The 22883-nt window shown below is 42.6% G+C and overlaps 1 protein-coding gene across 2 annotated transcripts in view; it reads left to right on the forward strand.

The window, feature by feature from the left end:
* Nucleotides 1-14769, forward strand: part of COMMD1 (copper metabolism domain containing 1) — an 86395-nt gene extending 71626 nt beyond the window's left edge. For both annotated transcript variants that reach the window (XM_073554038.1, XM_073554037.1), the window contains exon 3: nucleotides 14579-14769. In XM_073554038.1, coding sequence (XP_073410139.1) covers nucleotides 14579-14686 — 108 coding nt within the window. In that variant the 3' untranslated portion in view covers nucleotides 14687-14769. The remainder of the gene's footprint in view (nucleotides 1-14578) is intronic.
* Nucleotides 14770-22883: the final 8114 nt, after the last annotated feature.

Raw genomic sequence — 22883 nt, forward strand, 5'->3', positions numbered from 1 at the left:
AGTTCATGCTCCCAACCATACTGAACATCTGTATCTGAATATAGCTGGGAACTGAAATAGCAAATTTTCTTCTGTTATTCAAAAACAACAAGCTGAAGTCGTATCATTGTATCGCTATGAAGTTATTTCAGGAGCTACCGTATTTTTTGGGTGCACTACCACTCACCACTGGGAATGAGTCTTTTTCTTAAAGGGAATCTGTCAGTAGGTGTTTCTTGTATCATCTGCGGGCGGCATTTGGTAGCGGCTGAGACACTGATTTCAGTGATGTCGCTTACTAGGCTGTGTGCTGTAGTTTCAATACAATAAGTGTTTTATCAGCAGGAGATTATCACTGCTGGACTAGGTGCCTCCTCGTCCAACCCCGCCCGCGGCACTGATAAGCAGCTTACTGTCACTATGCAATGTACATAAAAAGCTACAGTGTGGACAGTTAGCTTTCTAAACTCTGCTACTCCTAAGCACTCTACTGGGTGCAGCAGTTGTGTCACAATCAAAGTGATACATCGCTGGATTCGGGGTCTCTTTTCATACATCATGGTGCTCTCAGATTTGGTAGCACAAACCTGCTGACAGATTCCTTTTAAAGGGGACTTTCTGGTGACTGATTTAACCCCAAATTTTGGCATTGAATACTTTTCTGTATTTGCCTCTTTCTAGCCTTGATTTGAGAGCCATATGTTCTGGGGGGGGTTTCCGGCCTTTGCTCTGTGGTTTCTAGTTTGTTCAATATCTTTTAAGCAAAATACCCAAAATCCAAAAGTTAACTGTCCTCCTAGTACCATCCGCTTAAGCTGGAGTCACACATAGCGACTTACCAGCGATCCCGACAACGATATCAACGTGTCCGGATCGCTGGTAAGTCGCTATGTGATCGCTGGTGAGCTGTCACACAGACAGCTTCACCAGCGATCAGCACGCCGAGGTGAGGAGCGAGCCTTGGAGCAGCGGACCAGTGTGCCTGCTGATCCAGTCCTCCACCAGCAGAGGGCTCACCTGCATCCCTGGCCTCTCCTGGCGGCGTCCTGCCTCCTGGTCCCCAGCGGGCGGCGGCAAACTTAAGGTACACACTCCGCGGGCTCCTGGTCCCCAGCGTGAGGTAGCAGCGGCACCTGTAACTCGCTGGTAACTAACGTACACATCAGGTATCCAAGGGACGCACGTCCCTTGGATACCCGATGTGTACGTTAGTTACCAGCTGATCGCTGGTCTCCCGCCTGTCACACGCAGCGATGCGTGCTGGCCAGCGGAAGATCAGCAACGAAAAAAATGTCCAGAGGTTTCTTGCAGCGATCAGCGATACCGGCAGGGGGGCCGCTCGCTGATCGCTGTCACACACAGCGATCTCGCTGGTGAGATCGCTGTTACGTCACAAAAGTTGTGACTCAGCAGTGTTCTCGCTAGCGAGATCGCTGTGTGTGACGGGGCCCGTACAGTACAAGAAGATAGGTTTTGCAAATAATCAGAACATTGGAGCAGACTCTTGTTATTTGGCAGCGGACGTAGAATTTCACATGATGGCGTCTTTTATGCTTTGTTGCAAGTGTGGCTTCAAGACTCTTATGGGTCAAGTGATTTCCTGCTGTGCCGAGAAGGAACCATGGAAGCATTTTGTTACTCATGTCTGTAAACAAAATGATTCCATTGTGAGGCCAGAAGCTGACCATTATATTACACCGAGGTGATTGGCGTCCTATAGGTACTAATTACACCCCATGTCACTCTGTCATTCCTTCTTGAGGTCTAAGGCTAGTTTCACACTTGCTTTTTTTTGCAGCGCGTTTTTCCCGCAAAAAAATGCATTGAAAAAACGCATACAAAAGCATACAACTGCTGCGTTTTTTTCAAGCATTTTTATGAGCATGCATGAAAAAAACGCAGCGTTTTTATGCGTTTGTATGCGTTTTTAGCGCGTTTTTACCGCGTTTGCGTTTTTTTCCAACATTTTTAGGTGGCCCCTCACACTACCCTAACCCTGACCCTAACCCTTAACCAAATCATACTTAACCCTAACCCAAACCCTAAACCCTAACTAACCCTAACCCTGACCCTAACCCTTAACAAAACCATACTTAACCCTAACCCTGACCCTAACCCTTAACAAAACCATACTTAACCCTAATCCTGACCCTAACCCTGACCCTAATCCTTAACAAAACCATACTTAACCCTAATCCTGACCCTAACCCTGACCCTAACCCTTAACAAAACCATACTTAACCCTAATCCTGACCCTAACCCTGACCCTAATCCTTAACAAAACCATACTTAACCCTAATCCTGACCCTAACCCTGACCCTAACCCTAACCCTGACCCTAACCCTTAACAAAACCATACTTAACCCTAATCCTGACCCTAACCATGACCCTAATCCTTAACAAAACCATACTTAACCCTAACCCTGACCCTAACCCTAAACCCCCTTAACTAACTCTAACCCAAACCCCTAAATTCCATGGTTTAAAAAAAAAAACGCATATGCAAAAAAACGCATACATGAGCATGCCAGTGCGCACATATGCGCATCCATAGGCTATAATGGCCATTTTTAGCGCAAAACGTGCGCATATGTGCGCATGCGCTTTTTTGCAGGGCCAAAAAATGCAACATGCTGCGTCTGGAAAATCCAATCGCACACCCCAAAAAAACGCAGCGCATGAAAATCGCATACATGCGCTGACCAGTGCGCAGGTATGCGCACCCATGTTAAATATAGGGGAAAAAACGCATGCGCAGGTGTGCGTTTTTTTCCAGCGCTAAAAAACGCAAATGTGAAACCAGCCTAACCTTAATTTTGTCTGATATTTTTTTTAGTCCCAGCAAACACAAATATTCTGCTGAGCTTCGTCTTCTCATTGCCGTGCCGTGCAAAGATCGGACAGAATGTACAATGTGGCAGGTTAAGATTACAGAAGCCCTCCTCCTCCTCCCTTCAAACGTTTTAGTCTCTTAATTTTATATTGCAGTCATCACATTCTACAGCACTCTGTACTTACAATTGCTCACTTTATCTTTCTACTCAGCTAATTGTTCTCTTTTCTCTGATCTATGTACAAACAGGAAGTCTCTTGTCCTTGCTTTTATCATTCCCCTCTTCAACTCCTGACCCAGCTTTTAAAGGGAACCTGTCATCAGTTTTGGCAGATACAAGTTACGGCCACCGCCATTCAGGGCTTATCTACAGCATTCTATAATGCTGTAGATAAGCCCGCAATCCGACCTATAAGAGAAGAAAAATCACTTTTATTATACTCACCTGCAGGGCAGTCCGGTCCGATGGGTGTCGCAGGTCTTGGTCCTGCGCCCGAGCCTCCGCAGGAGGAGTCTGTGAAGCAAGAATCAGGGCGGCGCCGGACCAAGACCTGCGACACCCATCGGACCGGACCGCCCTGATTCTTGCTTCTCATACTCCCCAGCATCGCGCTCCTGCGCAGGCGTACTTATCTCCCCTGTTGAGGGCAGAGCAAAATACCGCAGTACGCACGTGCCGGGAAAGATCAAAGAGGTGGCCATAACTCATATTGGCCAATCCAGGTGACAGGTTCCCTTTTAACCCCTTCGCACCCGAGCCTGTTTTTGCCTTCGTGACCGGGCCAATTTTTTCAATTGTGACCAGTGTCACTTTATGAGGTCATAACTCTAGAACGCTTCAACGGATCCTACTCATTCTGACATTGTTTTCTCATGACATATTGTACTTCATGATGGTGGTAAAAAATTTTAGATATGAGCTGCGCTTATTTGTTAAAAAAATCGAAAATTTAGAAAATTTTGCAATTTTTAATTTTTATGCCCTTAAATCAGAGAGTGATATCGCACAAAATAGTTAATAAATAATATTTCCCACATGTCTACTTTACATGTGCACAATTTTGGAAACATAATTTTTTTTTTTAGGAAGTTATAAGGGTTAAAAGTTGACCAGCGATTTCTCATTTTTACAACAAAATTCGCAACACCATTTTTTTTAGGGACCACCTCACATTTGAAGTGAGTTTGGGGGGTCAATATGACAGAAAATACCCAAAAGTGACACCATTCTAAAAACTGCACCTCTCAATGTACTCAAAACCACATTCAAGAAGTTTATTAACCCTTCAGGTGCTTCACATGAATGATTGGAATATGGAAGGAAAAAATAAACATTTAACTTTTTTTCACAAACATTTTACTTCAAAACCATTTTTTCTTTATTTTCACAAGTGTAAAAAGAGAAAATGAACCACAAAATTTTTTGTGCAATTTCTCCCGAATACGCCAATACCCCGTGTGTGGGGCTAAACCACTGTTTGAGCACACGGCAGAGCTCAGAACGGAAGGAGTGCCATTTGACTTTTTCAATGCAGAATTGGCTGGAATTGAGATTGGATGCCATGTCGCATTTGGAGATCCCCTGATGTACCTAAACAGTGGAAACCCCCCACAAGTGACCCCATTTTGGAAACTAGACCCCTTAAAGAACTTATCTAGATGTGTCGTGAACACTTTGAACCCCCAAGTGCTTCACAGAAGTTTATAACGTAGAGCCATGAAAATAAAAAATCATTTTTTTTCCATAAAATGATCTTTTAGCCCCCAATTTCTTATTTTCCCAAGGGTAACAGGAGAAATTGGACCCTAAGAGTTGTTGTCCAATTTGTCCTGAGTACGTTGGTACCCTATATGTGGGAGAAAACTACTGTTTGGGCACACGGTGGGGCTCGGAAGGGAAGTAGTGACGTTCTGAAATGCAGACTTTGATGGAATGGTCTGCGGGCGTCATATTGCATTTACAGAGCCCCTGATGTACCTAAACAGTGGAAACCCCCAATTCTAATTCCAACCCTAACCCCAACACACCCCTAACCCTAATCTCAGCCCTAACCATAACCCTAACCGTAAACCTAACACCAACACACCCATAACATTAATCCCAGCCCTAACCCTAATACTAGCCCTAACCCTAGCCCTAGCCCTAACCTGTGTACCTGCTTTTTTTCTCTTTTTCTTTTTGTGACAAGATCGCTGCCCTGCGATCTGACTCATAGTAACGCCACTTCTCCTCTGATCTCACACTGACAGATGATCAGAGGTGAAGCAGCGTTACTGTGAGACAAGATCGCTGCCTGGCACAGCTGTGCCAGGCAGCAATCTAGTCACACAGTAACGCTGCTTCACCTCTGATCATCTGTGAGTGTTAGATCAGAGGAGAAGTCGCGTTACAATGAGTGAGATCGCCGGGAAACAAGCAGCTTTCCCAGCGATCACTCCCATTGGCTGCTGTGACGCTGACGTCATCAGTACCTGAACCAATCAGGTCTCGATGACGTCGGGGGTCCCAGCATGCATTGTGCACCGGGATCCCCGCGTTGTAAGGTATGTGGGGGTCCCGGGAGGCACAAAACCGCCGACAGATAAACGTTGGCACTGCACAAAGCCCAGCAAGCGCCAACGTTTATCTACAGTGGGCGGTCGGGAAGCGGTTAAGCTCTTCCCCCCCCCTGTCAGGGACTTTTGCAGTGATTTATGACTCACACAGAGAAAACTGAGCTCCTGTTTCTACATAGAGCTTAGAAGGATTCAGCTAGTCAGTTTTTAATCACGTATTGTCATAGACCTAATGGAAAAGAGAAGAATTAGCCGGGTAGGCAAAATGAGCAATTGTAAGGACACAGCGCCATGTAATATGATGACTGCAATATATTCAGAGGATGAACAGTTTCATGAGAGAAGTGCTTCTTAGTCCTGCACATTGTCACATGCCTCGGTGCCATGACGGGTGGGAGTGATTCTCTTTTTATTACCTCGTTGTGTGTTGTTTGTACCAGCATACCTTTTATTTTTTTTCTATGTTCCATCTTGACACTATCCGAAACCACCCACAAAAACTCAGTATCAGCGTTAAAGTGAACGTGATAGATGATGCAAGTTCTCCGATCCACAGGCCACATGTATGAGGCACTGGCTGTGTGATGTCAGCAAGGTGAAAAAAAACATTTAAAAAATCCACTGGGGACCGAGCAGTGCTGGAGACTAGTCAGACAGGCGGGTACTCAGCGGCTTCTCCCCACCACCTGCCCTGGATTGACAGGTCTATTCCTACGTGCAAGTACAGTTTGTGTGCGAATTTCAGGGGGTTATCTATGTTCTGATGAGACGTAGCCCACTAGAGTAGTATACCATCAACCTTCTACCTCTGTGCAGCTGGGCGACAACACTCTGTGCATGTCCTTTGGCCTTAGTCGTAACAGTTCTTGTCTGCGTATTTGTGCCTGCCATTTATAGAACCACTCTTGAATTTCCGATTGACAAGGGCCATCTCAAGATCCTGTGCCTGATCATCAATGGCCGTCTGCAGTCGGGTGTAATAATCCTGCGTCGTTTCATCTGGGTCCTGACATGTTGTTTCCACACTGAGGACCGATCTCAATCTACTTTTCTACCCAGCGCTGCAGAACATCCATAAATTTATCTCCTGAGAAATTATCGTGTCTGTTCCCTGTCCACTTGTTATTTTCTATATGATTGGGACATGGTGCGCTTCTACTTACTTGTATGTGTTCCAAAAAGTGTACACATCCCTCGATAAGCCATTGGGATCATTCAGTGGATCTGAAGGAGACCATGGACTATATCTTCCAGTCTGAGCCCTCCGATTCCTCTGATCACCATTGGAAAGACTCCTAGGGATGTGATCTCATCTGAAGGGAAGCCAAAAAAAGGCAATATCCGTAGAGGAATCATCCAAGATAAGACTTTGGGGTACCAATGAAATATATCGAGCGGCTTCCATAGCGAGTGGGCTCTAGGATACACTTCATACGTTCAGATGTGTTAAATTAATTTGGCTTAATAGAAAGTACATTTTAATTAATAGATCTTGGAATAAGTTCCACAATTGGATGTGTTAAATAAAAACTTCTTGTGCTGAAATACTATAATCTTATAAATGCGCCCCTGCTGTGTACTGGCTGTGCCTGACCGTGCAGAGCTACTGAAGTTCATGATTAGCACATACTAAAGCTCCTGGCCACGGGAAAAAGCAGAAGTCGCCTGTGATGGAGTATACAATAAAAACTGCAGGGACACACAGCTGCTGCTTTCTGAAGCAACACATTTCCCTGCCTATCTGTTTTATCACAGGAGTGAGTGTTTCTACTGCCTTTCCAGCCCTCAGAGCTCATCATAAATCAAGTCTGCGACACATATGCTTAGGTCCTACGTCACTGACTTGATTTAAAATGAGCTCCGAGAGCTAGAGATGCGGCAGATACACTCGCTCCTGTGATAAAACAGGCAGGGAAATATGTTACCTCATATGTGAGTCCCTGATGTTTTGGCTGTATGCTCACTTATATATTACAAGTGACTTATGCTTTCTCGCCAGGAGTCGTGGTATGTGCTGTGCATGGTCAGACACTGCAAACAAATAACCTTATAAATGTGCCATTGTTACATATCACAGCACAGGGCCGTTTTTTTTTTTTTTATATATATATATATATATATATATCCAATCATGGAATTTATTCTCATACCTAGATATATTGATTAAAATGTACTTTGCTCATGGGAAAACTCCTTTAAGCTATTAAGTAAGGCAGGAAGGTCACCTTTGAGCATTGTTGGGAGTTTTGCATACGTTCATGTCACTTTCCATTTTACAATCTATAGAAAGAAACGACTGAGGAATGAGGAATTTACATTGGTGCTTGTAAGGCAGACGCGGGTAATACAAGAAGCAAGCACCTTGTTCTATATTAACCAGGAACAGTGTCCTGGTAACTTTTTTATTGCTTTAGTGTGTATATGCTGTCATTATATAATATAACCATCATTGCCTGACTACTTTGACCTTTAATGTGTAACCAGGAAAATTCCCAGATAAAGATTAGACTTTACTAAACTTGTTTTTTTTTTCCTCAACTTGCCAGCCATTTACATGTAAAGCAATAATCCTAATCGTAGGCAAAGTCAAATTATACAGTTAGGTCTATATATATTTGGACAGACATTTTTCTAATTTTGGTTCTAGACATTACCACAATGAATTTTAAACAAAACAATTCAGATGCAGTTGAAGCTCAGACTTTCAGCTTTCATTTGCGGGTATCCACATTAAAATTGGATGAATGGTTTAGGAGTTTCAGCTCCTTAACATGTGCCACCCTGTTTTTAAAGGGACCAAAAGTAATTGGACAATTGACTCCAACGCTATTTCATGGACAGGTGTGGGCAATCCCTTTGTTATGTCGATAAAAGGCCTGGAGTTGATTTGAGGTGTGGTGTTTGCATTTGGAAGGTTTTGCTGTGAAGGAAACATGCGGTCAAAGGAGCTCTCCATGCAGGTGAAACAAGCCATCCTTAAGCTGCAAAAACAGAAAAAACCCATCCGAGAAATTGCTACAACATTAGGAGTGGCAAAATCTACAGTTTGGTACATCCTGAGAAAGAAAGAAAAAGCACTGGTGAACTCATCAATGCAAACAGACCTGGGTGCCCACGGAAGACAACAGTGGTGGATGATCGCAGAATAGTCTCCATGGTGAAGAGAAACCCCTTCACAACAGCCAACCAAGTGAACAACACTCTCCCAGAGGTAGGCGTATCAATATCCAAATGTACCATAAAGAGAAGACTGCATGAAAGTAAATACTGAGGGTTCACTGCACGGTGCAAGCCACTCATAAGCATCAAGAATCAAAAGGCTAGACTGGACTTTGCTAAAAAACATCTAAAAAAAGCCAGCACAGTTCTGGAGGAACATTCTTTGGACAGATGAAACCAGGATCAACCTCTACCAGAATGATGGAAAGAGAAAAGTATGGTGAAGGCGTGGTACAGCTCATGATCCAAAGCATACCACATCATCTGTAAAACACGGCGGAGGCAGTGTGATGGCTTGGGCATGCATGGCTGCCAGTGGCACTGGGTCACTAGTGTTTATTGATGATGTGACACAGGACAGAAGCAGCCGAATGAATTCTGAGGTATTCAGAGTCATACTGTGTGCTCAGATCCAGCCAAATGCAGCCAAACTGATTGGTCGTCGTTTCATACTACAGATGGACAATGACCCAAAACATAAAGGCAAAGCAACCCAGGAGTTTATTAAAGCAAAGAAGTGGAATATTCTAGAATGGCCAAGTCAGTCACCTGACCTCAAGCCAATTGAGCAGGCATTTCACTTGTTAAAGACTAAACTTCAGACAGAAAGGCCCACAAACAAACAGCAACTGAAAACCACCGCAGTGAAGGCCTGGCAGAGCATCAAAAAGGAGGAAACTCAGCGTCTGGTGATGTCCATGAGTTCAAGACTTCAGTAAGTCATTGCCAACAAAGGGTTTTCAACCAAGTGCTAGAAATGAACATTTTATTTACAATTATTTAATCTGTCCAATTACTTTTGTTCCCTTTAAAAACAGGGTGGCACATGTTAAGGAGCTGAAACTCCTAGACCCTTCATCCAATTTTAATGTGGATACCCTCAAATGAAAGCTGAAAGTCTGAACTTCAACTGCATCTGAATTGTTTTGTTTAAAATTCATTGTGGTAATGTTTAGAACCAAAATTAGAAAAATGTTTCTGTCCAAATATATATGGAGCTAACTGTATCTAAAAAAAATTAAGGAATAAAATAACCTCAATTCAGACCTGGATAAATGTAACAGCCAAAGGTCTAGGTCCCAAATCACGCGGTAGGACCGGGTGCACACACCGCAATTGTAGAGCGATCAATGCCCCAGTTTTCACTAAAAAGGTTTCTCAACTGTGTTTTTCTATAGATATTACAATAGTAGAGAAAGCAGAACCTAAGTAATCATCAGCTGGAATCAGCGATATTGCTGTTAGATATTCTTTATGGCCACAACAAGGTGGTTTTCATTTTTCTCCTTTTCAGAACATCGACCTATTCAATTTGCTGCCGGCAGACACACGTGACCTCTGCGGTAGCGATGTCCTGCCATCCGGGACCACCAATGACTGATGCCTGGTGACATTCTGGGAGGGGAACCAAAAGAACACCGGAGGGGCTCCATAACAATATCTTGACACCACCAATTTTTTTTTTTTTTTGTTTTAAATATTCATTTCAATTGAGAAATTATATTTTGCATGAAATCCTACTTGTTCCCTTTTCTGGCAAAGAAGCTACATGTGGCACCACCTTACCAAGATATATTATAAGTCTATAAAATACAGTGAATTAAACAGCTCCCCACCGCTAATTTATTGGGTGTCATGTCAATTTTGTTACCTAGTTGTGTCTGACCTGGCTTTATACTAGCAGACGTGGCCACTGTGGCTTATTTGAAGTCCTCATGCCCAATACTTCTCTCCTCCACTTGGTCTGGAGGCCCCAAGTAATCAGAAACATTGCAGTTTTTTTTTTTCACAGGGCACTAGGTATAATTCTAGACTTCTTGTTTTGTACAGAAGACTTTTCAGCAGTCTCATTATCAGACATTTATTAATGTAAAGTATCACCTACATACAGTAGATACCTTGGAACCCACCATTGATGTCACAGCTCACCACCTCTCCCTCCCTTCAGACAGTGACCTTTTTCTACATTAGACAAGCTCTGATTTGATCGTTTGCTGATATTCGTCCTAGTAGCTGCTGTGAAACATGCAAGATATCCTATATTTACCATATTTTTGTAATATAGGTGATATGACTAAAAAACACAATTGACACACAAAGCTACAGTATTTTAAGCAATAGGTAACTTTCTGATGACACATTCCTTATGAGTTGATGATTTCTGATAATGTCCTTGCCAAAGGACCATGCTGAAATCACAATTAACCCCTTCATGACATATGACTTGTGTATATATACATCATATTTCATGTCTCCCCCTTTGATGCGGCTTCGGCGCTGAGCACAAATCTTTTCCGGCAAATGACAGCTAACTTGATTTATTTTTTATTTTACACACTTAAACACCGCCATTAATTCCACAGCGCTTCACAAGACATCCTCACCGTCCCCATTGGGGCTCACAATCTAGAATCCTTATCAGTATGTCTGTGGAATGTGGGAGGAAACCGGAGGAAACCCACGCAAACACTGGGAGAACATACACTCTCCTTACGGATGTTGTCCTTGGTGGGATTTTAATCACTGAGCCACAGTTTGGTCTGCTGTCATGTACCCCTAACAGCGCGGGTGGAATCGAGATCCACCCACGGCTGTAAGTATATTAAGTAGCACTGTCAATCTATGACAGCGGCATTTAATATGCTCACTCCGGAAGCACATCACTTACCCCGACCATCGATACCCTTGTCACATAATTGCGGGGCGTTGATGAGTTGGCATGACAACCAGGGGTCTGCAGGAGACCCTCGTGGTGGTTGTTACCGATCTGCTATGAGCGCCGCCACTTGGCCGGCATTCATAGCAGATGAGCATTTCTGCTTGTACACAAGCGATCAAACGATCGCAGCTTCAGGTCTCCTATGGAGACTAGTGATGCAATTAAAAAAAAAAAATGTAAGTGTTTTAACAAATTTAAAAAAATATATATATAAAAGTTCAAATCCCTCGAACACCCCCTTTGCCCCATTCAAAAATAAAACAAAAAGCATAAAAAAATACACGTTTGGTATCACTGCATTCAGAAGCCACGTGATCTATAACAATATAAAAACTATCCGATCCATAAACTGCATAACAAAAAAAAAAAAAAAAAAAAAAATGCCAGAATTACATTTTTGTGGTCGCTGCAACATTGCAATTACGGGCAATGAAAACACTAAATATGCCTCAAAATGGTATCTATAAGAACATCAGATCGGCACACAAGAGATAAGCCCTCACCCAACCCCAGATCCCAAAAAATAGAGATGCTACGGGTCTTGGGAAAATGGCTGCTTTTTTTTTTTCTTTAATAAACTTTGGACTTTTTTTCATTACGTACTGTAAATAAAAAAGAACCTAGACATGTTTGATGTCCATGAACTCGGAATGACCTGGAGAATCATAATGGCAGGTCAGTTTTAGCATTTAGTGAACGTGATAAAAAAAAAAATGTAATTGCACTTTTTTTTGCAATTTCTCCGCACTTGGAATTTTTTCCTGTACATTATGTTAACATCAATGGTCTCGTTCAAAAATACAACTCGTCCTGCAAAAAAAAAAGCCCTCATACGGACATATTGAGGGGAAAAAAATTGCTAAATTACAATTTTGATTAAATTGTGAATATCTCTTTATTATTTTACCTCCATTAACTAATGACCATGTCACGTTGATGGATTATTCAGTCTGACATTTACTAAGCAGTAATCCATTGATTTCTCATTAGGTGGATGTGCACAGTTCTGACGGCACTCATGGATGTGCTCTGGGAATGCTCTGTGCACATATTTTGGCACAAATTGTTCAGTGTGTGCCAAATATATTATGTTTTTTTTTTGTTTTTTTTACACAAGTTTTTGCTGGTTAGAAGAAAAAAAAACCCTGTAAAAAGTGGTATGGAGAAGGGGAGTTATTGACTGCATATGTTACACTTTGGGGCAAAATAATGGAGTATAGTAAGCCATCTAAGGTGTGGCATAAGGGGGTGGATAGTTTTTAACATTTGCAAATTTCTTTTTTAGCATGTCATGATGATAAATTTGCTGCAGTTTTTGCCATTTGGTCTAGTTTTATAGGGTAAAATTAAGGCCATATTATTAATTGGAACTCGCTTGGTTGTATGCCCAGTCTGATCTGTGGACAGCAAGGTGTTAAGCAGGAGAAGCTAAGCAGAATGATATACTGGTTCGTTGGAAAAGTTTTCGTAACACTTGCATTTTATTCATGTAGATCCCTGGTGTTTGATGTGCAGGAGTCCAGTGGGCGGTGCTACTAGTTACATAGTTATATAGGAAGACTCAGGCCATCAAGTTATCAAGTTCAACCTTTCTCCATCAGTTATAGATCTAATCGCTATATATTTTTTTTTAACCCACAATTAGTGATGAGCGAGCGTGCTCAATCACTAGTAGCACCGACCACTGGACTCATCAGTACAAACACCAGGGATTTCAATTAGTAAAATGCAAACTTTTCGTATAACAATGTGTATCACTCTGATCAGCTCCTCCTGCCTGTGGATCAGGTATCATGTTCAACATGACAAGCTCCCGTTACATTTGTAAGGCGAGCATTGGTTTGCTTGGGTGTTGGACGGCAGCAGAAAGTTAAGATTTGAGCTTCTCCGTCATTATATATATTACGTTGATGTTCTCTCAAAGTGAATTGGTGACTTTGGTACAGATAAGTCAAAATGAGTCTTTTGTGTTCCAGTCACTTGTGGATGATGGCGTAAAAGACCGTCCATTCTAGTCGCATCGGCACATGACTTGGCTCTAGTCCAGCGGGGCATTGCTTCTAACTGGAGCAGTTCAGCCTCAGAGCTGTAAAGACCCCCCCCCATAGATGTGATTGATGGCCTCCTCACTTTAGATGCTTCCACAATAGCGTTGGCAGATGAGGAGACCATAATTCCCACCCACAATTACGACTTCTGAGGCCAAGGTGTGCCGGGGTCAGTGGGGCACTCCAGTGGATTAGAGCGAAGCACACTTATCTACACTTGATGTGAACATAAAGGATGTAGTAGGAATGATGGCATAAGGAAATATAATGTAATGGAGGCAGTTTATAAGGTTTGGGGGTCCTGATAAGTTTCCAATAACCATAACCACTTTGCCAAAGTGGGAAGAACTGGGATGGTGTCTATGACTACCTGTCTAATTCCACTTTAGTGACGTAAAGTATATCAGAAATGTTCTGGACTGGAGTAACATTTTTGGCGGAGGTGCACGACACTTGGAAGGATCGCCAAATTCATTAAGAGTTGAGTCTCTTTTATGAATTAGATGCATGTTACTCCAACAGCACCGTTCATTAAGTCATGGCTGTAATGGCCCCGTAACACAAATTAAATGGATACCTTTGGTGAAGAAATCGGCTTTGTGGTTCTTCTGTAAACACCATTTGAAGTTTTCTACTAATTACATTTAGATGCACGGGGGTCGGACTGTGCACTAATTCTTCTTCTCCTCCCTGTCTGTGGTTCCCGGCCCCTCCGCCTGCCTCCGGTCTGAGAATGACCTGCCTACCTTTTTAAAATCTCAGCAGTGTCCTGTCATTCAGAGGATGAAGGCAGTCAGAGGGGCTGGGGAATCACAGAGAGGGAGGAGGAGACGACTCAGTGCACAGTCCGGCCCCTGTGCACCGAAATCTAATTAGCAGAAAGCTTCAAATGGTGATTAAAGAAGAACCACAAAGCCGATTTCTTCACCAAAGCTGTCACATTAATCTGTGTTGTTTTTACGTCACATTATAAAATCATGCTGGAAGGTTTTCTTTAATGAATTGGGCACATCGCCTTTTATTATTTTAGGCCCATCAAGCCATAGATAACTTAATCAACTGACTGGAAAATACCTTGACTTAGAAAAGACCTTAGGAGACTGTGAAGGTTAAAATACACAAGCAGTAATCTCGTGTCCCGTCCTCTGTTTCTATTTATGGCCCCAGGTGTTTTTTTTGTTTTGTTTTTGTTTTTTTATTGACTACTTTTCTTTTCCCTCCTAGGATTCTGAATTTCTGTGCTTGGAACTCGATGAAACAAAGATGAATGAAATACTCAAGAAATTGTCAGAGGTGGAAGAAAACTTGGCAACGTTAACTAACATCAGCTAACTGGCATCCGGCGCAACGTTCTAATTTGAATTTTCTGTTTTGAGGTTTTTTTTTTTATAATTAAATAAAGCTTTCACAAAGGACTTTTAATTTGTATTTTTTGGGGGCGCGTTTGCAGTATTGTATGTTATAAAACCATATGTCACATTTTTACAGGACATCTTAATTTTGTAAAGGTAAAAAACAGGTGAGTTGGATTTTTATTTCCGATGAGATAAGCAACTTTTTCCCATTCTCTATATGGACGTAAACATGTATGCTCAGCTCATCCGAGCGTACATCATTATGAGGGAGGTTGGAGTCTGTAAGCTGAGTGTTTTATCAGCCATGGCTAAATTAATGCATTGGGCCACCTTAACCCCTTCGCACCAAAGCCAATTTTCATTTTTGCCTTTTCATCTTATCTTTGAAACTTGTCTCCATGAATTCCAGCGACTTGTCTCTTCCTGGGCTGCTTCCTGTTATTTTGATAAAATCATTGTTTTATCGGCAGATTATTATCAATAAAGGACTAGTAAACCTGCTGCCATGTAGTCCTCCATATTCATGACCTCTATACACCCCCACCAGTGATTGGCAGCTTTCTGCCAATGCACAGTGTACACAAAGCCAACCAGTGATGTGGGCGGGGTTATACAGAGCTCAACATTCAGAGAACTGCAAGAGCTGCAGCAGATAAAGCTGTTTTTAATTAAAACTCTAGCAATTGGCCCAGTAAGGCTGGTTTCACATTTGCGCTTTTGTGCGCAGCGCATCGTGCGCACCCGTGCGCATGCGCACTGCGCACCTATGTTTAACATGACGTGCGCATGTTTTTGCGCACACTTGCGTTTTCGTGCGCATGCGTTTTTTTGTCTTTTGCGCCAGACGCAACATGTTGGATTTTTTGGTGCGCCCTGTCTCGGCAAAAAAACGCATGCGCACGCTTGCGCACGGAATGCGCAAAAACAACACATTGATGTCTATGGTAACGCATGCGTGCGCATGGTCTTGCGCACGGTTGCGTTTTTTAACGCATGCGTTTTTGAGTGAAACAAGTCTAGAATGTTCTCTAGACAATGGAAAAAACGTCACACTTAAAAACGCATGCGCATAAAAAACGCCAACGCATGCAAAAAACGCATGTAAAACGCAAACAACGCTGCGGTTTTTTTACACATCAGCGTGCGCATGACGTTAAAAAAACGCGCGTTTGTTTTGCGTTTTTCTTTGCGTTTTTTATGCGCCCGATGCGCTGCGCAAAAAAACGCTAATGTGAAACTAGCCTTAGTGACACGTCACTGTAATTTTTTTTTTTTTTTTTAAATTCGTTTACTTAAACATCAGGATACAAAGAATTGTACAACATACACAATGATTGTGATAATAGGCATTATACAAAGCACACGTGTCTCCGTCCATAGCAAAATATAATACAAAAAAAAAAAAAAAAAATTGCACACTCTTATAGGTAAACAAGGTAATATATACATTTCCTTCCAAGCATATATATAGGAGTATATGCATTTTCCAACATGTATATCCTTCCCGTTTCACAAACCTTGTCATATCTTGCAACAGTAAGATCTAACAACCTCCTAAGCTACAACTACCACTACATCAACTAATATCTACTATTTCCGCAGTCTGGTTTCCTACATCATATGGTGTCACATGTGATGTCTCAGTCTTGCAAGGTGAGGTGAGAGGAATTCCACCTCTCCCAGATCTTTTCAAATTTACCCGGGCATCCAATGTTTTGGTATAACGTGCGCTCGTATGGAACAATTGAATTTACCACCTTGATCCAAAATCTAAGGGTAGGACACGAACCACCCATCCACCACAGTGCCAGCACCTTCCGTGCCATAAACAATGTCTCGCGCAAGAAGACCCCAGTATAGCGATCCCAAATCTCCTCCTCCCATACCCCAAACAAGCAGACCAATGGCTCTAGAGGGACAGGGGCCTGCACCAGGGATGTCAGTAGTGTGGTCACCTCTTTCCAGTAGTGTAGAATAGTGGGACATTGCCACACCATATGAATAAAGTCAGCATCTGGCGAGTGACATCGCATACATTCTGATGATTGAAGCCGACCCATCCTAAAAAGTTGCAACGGAGTCAAATGTGATTGATTTATTATATACAACTGTATCATTCTGTTATTAATAGCTGGTGATACTCCGATCGGAGACTCCAGAATCTCCTCCCATTCCTCTCTCTGCGTATCAGATAAGTCGTTCCCACTTCATCTTAATAGCGCTTATGGCCGATTCTGCCCCTACTGACAGCATATACAGTGCCTACAAGTAGTATTCAACCCCCTGCAGATTTAGCAGGTTTGATAAGATGCAAATAAGTTAGAGCCTTCAAACTTCACACGAGCAGGATTTATTAACAGATGCATAAATCTTACAAACCAAAAAGTTATGTTGCTCAGTTAAATTTTAATAAATTTTAAACATACAAGTGTGGGTCAATTATTATTCAAGCCCTAGGTTTAATATTTTGTGGAATAACCCTTGTTTGCAACTACAGCTAATAATCGTCTTTTATAAGACCTGATCAGGCCGGCACAGATCTCTGGAGTTATCTTGGCCCACTCCTCCATGCAGATCTTCTCCAAGTTATCTAGATTCTTTGGGTGTCTCATGTGGACTTTAATCTTGAGCTCCTTCCACAAGTTTTCAATTGGGTTAATGTCAGGAGACTGACTAGGCCACTCCAACACCTTGATTTTTTGCCTCTTGAACCAGGCCTTGGCTTTCTTGGCTGTGTGCTTTGGGTCGTTATCTTGTTGGAAGATGAAATGACGACCCATCTTAAGATCCTTGATGGAGGAGCAGAGGTTCTTGGCCAAAATCTCCAGGTAGGCCGTGCTATCCATCTTCCCATGGATGCGGACCAGATGGCCAGGCCCCTTGGCTGAGAAACAGCCCCACAGCATGATGCTGCCACCACCATGCTTGACTGTAGGGACGGTATTCTTGGGGTTGTATGCAGTGCCATCCAGTCTCCAAACGTCACGTGTGTGGTTGGCACCAAAGATCTCGATCTTGGTCTCATCAGACCAGAGAACCTTGAACCAGTCTGTCTCAGAGTCCTCCAAGTGATCATGAGCAAACTGTAGACGAGCCTTGACATGACGCTTTGAAAGTAAAGGTACCTTACGGGCTCGTCTGGAACGGAGACCATTGCGGTGGAGTACGTTACTTATGGTATTGACTGAAACCAATGTCCCCACTGCCATGAGATCTTCCCGGAGCTCCTTCCTTGTTGTCCTTGGGTTAGCCTTGACTCTTCGGACAAGCCTGGCCTCGGCACGGGAGGAAACTTTCAAAGGCTGTCCAGGCCGTGGAAGGCTAACAGTAGTTCCATAAGCCTTCCACTTCCGGATGATGCTCCCAACAGTGGAGACAGGTAGGCCCAACTCCTTAGAAAGGGTTTTGTACCCCTTGCCAGCCTTGTGACCCTCCACGATCTTGTCTCTGATGGCCTTGGAATGCTCCTTTGTCTTTCCCATGTTGACCATGTATGAGTGCTGTTCACAAGTTTGGGGAGGGTCTTAAATAGTCAGAAAAGGCTGGAAAAAGAGATAATTAATCCAAACATGTGAAGCTCATTGTTCTTTGTGCCTGAAATACTTCTTAATACTTTAGGGGAACCAAACAGAATTCTGGTGGTTTGAGGGGTTGAATAATAAATGACCCTCTGAATAAACTTTTCACAATTTAAAAAAAAAATAAACAAAGAAATAACATTCTTTTTTGCTGCAGTGCATTTCACACTTCCAGGCTGATCTACAGTCCAAATGTCACAATGCCAAGTTAATTCCGAATGTGTAAACCTGCTAAATCTGCAGGGGGTTGAATACTACTTGTAGGCACTGTATGTGTACAAAGAAGATGAGACCCTGGGGACCCTGCAAATTAAGAATTCCTATCAGAGGTAACGACGAGAGAGTACGGTCCACACCCCTATCCCTCATGTGTGACTGAAGAGCCGATCTCAGCTGCAGATAGCGAAAAAATTGAGATCTCGGAATATCATGTGTGGTCTGCAATTGTTCAAAAGACTTTAATGTCCCCTGGTCATGCAAATCTCCACTGAAGAAGCGCCACACTGGGTCCAAAAAACAGCGGACGGGTGATTCAGTAGCTCCGGAAAATAATTATTACTCCACAGGGGCATTTCAGCTACAACATCTTTAAACCCGATCACATTCTTGATTTGTCTCCATATTAATCGAGCCAGCCGGAGCAGGGGTAACATACATGGAACATTAGTTTTTTCCAACTCAAGGAAACCCAATGGGCAATCCGCTTGTGCAGCGTGAAGCAGGTGGCTTTCAGAATTGGGGAGGCAATTACCCGGCATCCAATTATTGAAAGCTTTAGCCTGCCCAGCCAAGTAGTATAGGAAGAAATCTGGCAGCGCCGCCCCACCTCCCTTCTTTGATCTTTGTAAAGTGGACAAATTAAGTTTGGGCCTAGTTTCCCCCCAAATAAAGGACGTGACCAGAGAGTTAAGATTAACAAAAAAGGACTTGGGCACCGCTACCGCACTGTGCTGGAGCGAGTAGCTAAATTTAGGGAGTAATATCATTTTAATCAGGTTAATGCGTCCAGCCACCGATAATGGGAGCCTACTCCAAGACGCAAATTTAGCTTTAACCAGGTCCAGCAACGGGTGGACATTAAGTTGTGGATCAAGCGTACTATTATTAGAGATGTGGATGCCCAAGTATTTAAAACTAGATACCATAGACAGCGAGGAGAGAACCTCCAGCCGGGGCATGGGAAAGGGGTAACAGGGCAGATTTTTCCCAATTTATATGTAAACCTGAATATTTACTGAATCTATCTATAAGGGATATCACCTGCGGCAAAGTTTCTTCCACATCATTCAAGAATATCACCATGTCATCGGCATTTAGGCCTATGGTATCCACCCTACCTGCTATATCTATACCTCGGATATTAGGGGAGGACCTCATGCGTATTGCTAGTGCCTCAATCGCAAGGGCGAAGAGGGCCGGGGAAAGAAGGCAACCCTGACTGGTTCCCCTATGCAATGCGAAAGACTCAGATATAGAATTATTTATTATAATACAGGCCTTAGGTTTCATGTATATTTTGATCCATGTTATAAATTTATTGCCAAAGCCATACCTTTGTAAACATGCAGAGAGGAAAGGCCATTCAAGAGAGTCAAAAGCCTTGGTAGCATCTAACGATGCCAATGCCCATCTGTTGTCTGGCACCAGGGAGCTATATTGGACTATTGACTGGACTCTTCTGATGTTAATGGACGTGCTTTTACCAGGCATAAAGCCCGTTTGATCTGGATGTATGTGATTCAATATAATGGAATTCCGTCTGGTAGCTAGAATCTTGGTGAAAATTTTATAGTCCACGTTCACTAATGAAATGGGACGATAGGATCCACATTCTAAAGGGTCCCTCCCCTCCTTCCGAAGTACTATATTAGCTCCATAAAAGGACTCGGACATAGAATTCCCCTCCCATATTCCCCGAAATAACTTCACCAAAAGTGGCATCAGTATATCCTGATACTTCCTATATAGTTCAATAGGGAACCCATCAGGTCCAGGGGCCTTCCCAGAGGCCATGTCTGTCATAGCCTTATCTATCTCCTCTGTGGTGAACTCGGCATCCATAAGGGCCCGTTGCTCAGAATCCCATGTGGGGAATGATATATCTGACAAATAGTCTAGACATCCCAAAGTGTCAGTCACTTTTAGATTCATATAGTGACCTGTAGTAATCCTGAAAGCAGCCAAGAATCTCCTCGGTCGAAGACACAAGTGTACCGTCCACCCTGCGAATCTGCAATATCGTATTAGAGGTGCTATGTTGGCGCACCAGATAGGCCAAAAATTTGCCCGTCTGGTTCCCCAATTCGAAATAGGATTGACGGGTGAAGAATAGTTTGCGCTTAGATTTAGTATCCACATGTTGAGTATATAACCTTTGGGCAGCCAGCCACTCAATCCTGTTCCCATTAGTTTGGTTAGATATATATGTAGCCTCTGCGTCTTTGTCGTTGCTCCACCTCGCCATCTTTCCTTGCGGTCCACGTCACTGTAATTTAATCAGGGTCTCTTCCCCTACATCATGCTGCTCTCAGGGTAGCAATATCCTGCTAACAGGTTCCCTACATTTATTCTGCCTACACAGCCATATGAAGGGTTATTTGTTTCTGGACAAGTTGAAATGTTGAATGATGCCATCCATTGTAATATACAATGTATTGGAAAATAGGGAAAAAATCCAAATATGGTGAAAGTGGAAAAAACTTCAATTCCATCATTTTGGGTTTTTTGTTTTTACGGCGTACATTGGGGACATGAGTTTTCCGGTCAGTACAATTGCTGTGATGCCAAATGTGTATCTTTTTTTTTTTTTTTTTTATTGTTGAAGACATTTTATTAAGAAAACAAAGTACAAATGTTGTCATTTTGTTTGACCCTTAACTTTTTTTTTGTATTATCATTTTGCTGTCAAATGAGTTGTGTGAGGTTTTTTTTTTTTTTTTTCTTTTTGCAGGGGAAACTAATGTTTTTATCAATACCATTTTGGGGTAAATATGTTAATTATCACAAATGTTTCATTTTTTTTTTTTTTAGGGGGACTTGACCTTGTGATCTTCTGATTGCTTTATATATTACAGTACAACTATCACATAATATAGAGAAAACCTCAGTCTACTGTGAAGCATAACCACCAGCTGGTCTTCATAGGAGTACCGTGATGGCAGTAATGGAGGGCTGCCATGGCACTACGCAATCGCACCGGAAAGCGGAGGGTGATGGGTACGCTTATTGGCTCAATTTTCCCCTTGCCCAGAATGCGTACCTTAAATTCTGCTGTCGGGGATTGTAGCAGATGACTACTGCATATAATGCTGCCTGAGACCCAGATTATACACAGAGACCAGACATGGGACTTACATGTACAGTGGATGTCAGTAAGGGGTTAAAATAATTTTTTTTTTTTTTCTTCTGTAAATAGATTTGTTTCCAAACTTTATCATTTTCCAGAATGGAAGTGTTCACAAAACAAAGACCGAGTCCACACAAATCGGCTCATCCTTTATCTTCCATTAGACATCTGTTGACCATTTTCCATAGCGTAAAAATCAATACACCAGCTGTCCGTAGTACTGGAAGTTAATAACTTGCATGTCAAGGGGATCTGTCACCAGATATCTCAACACAAACGGCATTCATTGTTAAATAGATCTTTTAAACCTGATGTGTTTGTTGTACTTGCTTCTAGAGACATTTCCCAGGTTGCGAACAACATAGGCTTGATCTTAAGTTGAATTTTTATGTAAGTTAAAACAAATACGGGACAAGCAAATAGTTTTGTTTTTTTTACTAATTACCTCATGACTCACCTCTCTGCCTGCCCCACTGCCCTCCATCCGGTCCTCTTCATTCAGCCATCTCCGGCCTTTTCATCAGGACTTCAGCCATATCCAGGACTCTAAGGAAACTGCGCGTTGGAAGGTTGCGGCACATGTCTTGTCATCGCGACCTTTTGACACACAGTGACCGCCAAGGTCTGGATACGGTGGGAAGTCCTAGCTTGTAGTGAAGAGGTCGGAGATGACAGCGGAAAGAAAAGGACCTGGCAGCGGGGAGATGACTGAGGCATAACTGGGAGTAGCACGTACCTCGGGGACCACCTGTATGTCTCAACAGTTGTATAATCCTTTTTTACAAATTTTTCCCTTTTGATAGAATTTGACGCGTTTGATCAAAAATTTCCAAAAATATTTTACACTTACTTTGATACGGATTTTCAAGTAAGTACACCCGCCTCATCAAGTCTAGGTGATTTATCTAATCATATGTTAGGTTAAGCTTTACATTGATTAATTAGATGCAAGTCTATACATGATCAATACTGTTACTATTTTAACGATTTTTCATTTTAAAAACGTCTCTGTTGGAGCCACACAAATATATAATTCCTGTGATCAGTATAAAATGCTGAAAATAAACAAATGTGCATCACGGCAGCAGTAATAAATGGGTATTGAATTGAAATGTATGTGCTTGCTTCTAACAAGTACAAGGGCAGAGCCGTGGAGGGAAACGATTGGCTGCAGTGTTGACTTTACCGCTGCAGCTGAACAATGCAAATTGGGGCAGTGGCAAAAATGTGTGCGCTGGACCCAGGGAGGG

The sequence above is a fragment of the Dendrobates tinctorius genome, unplaced genomic scaffold, assembly GCF_039654945.1.
Source record: "Dendrobates tinctorius isolate UK_male_01 unplaced genomic scaffold, ASM3965494v1 ptg000205l, whole genome shotgun sequence".
NCBI lineage: Eukaryota > Metazoa > Chordata > Amphibia > Anura > Dendrobatidae > Dendrobates > Dendrobates tinctorius.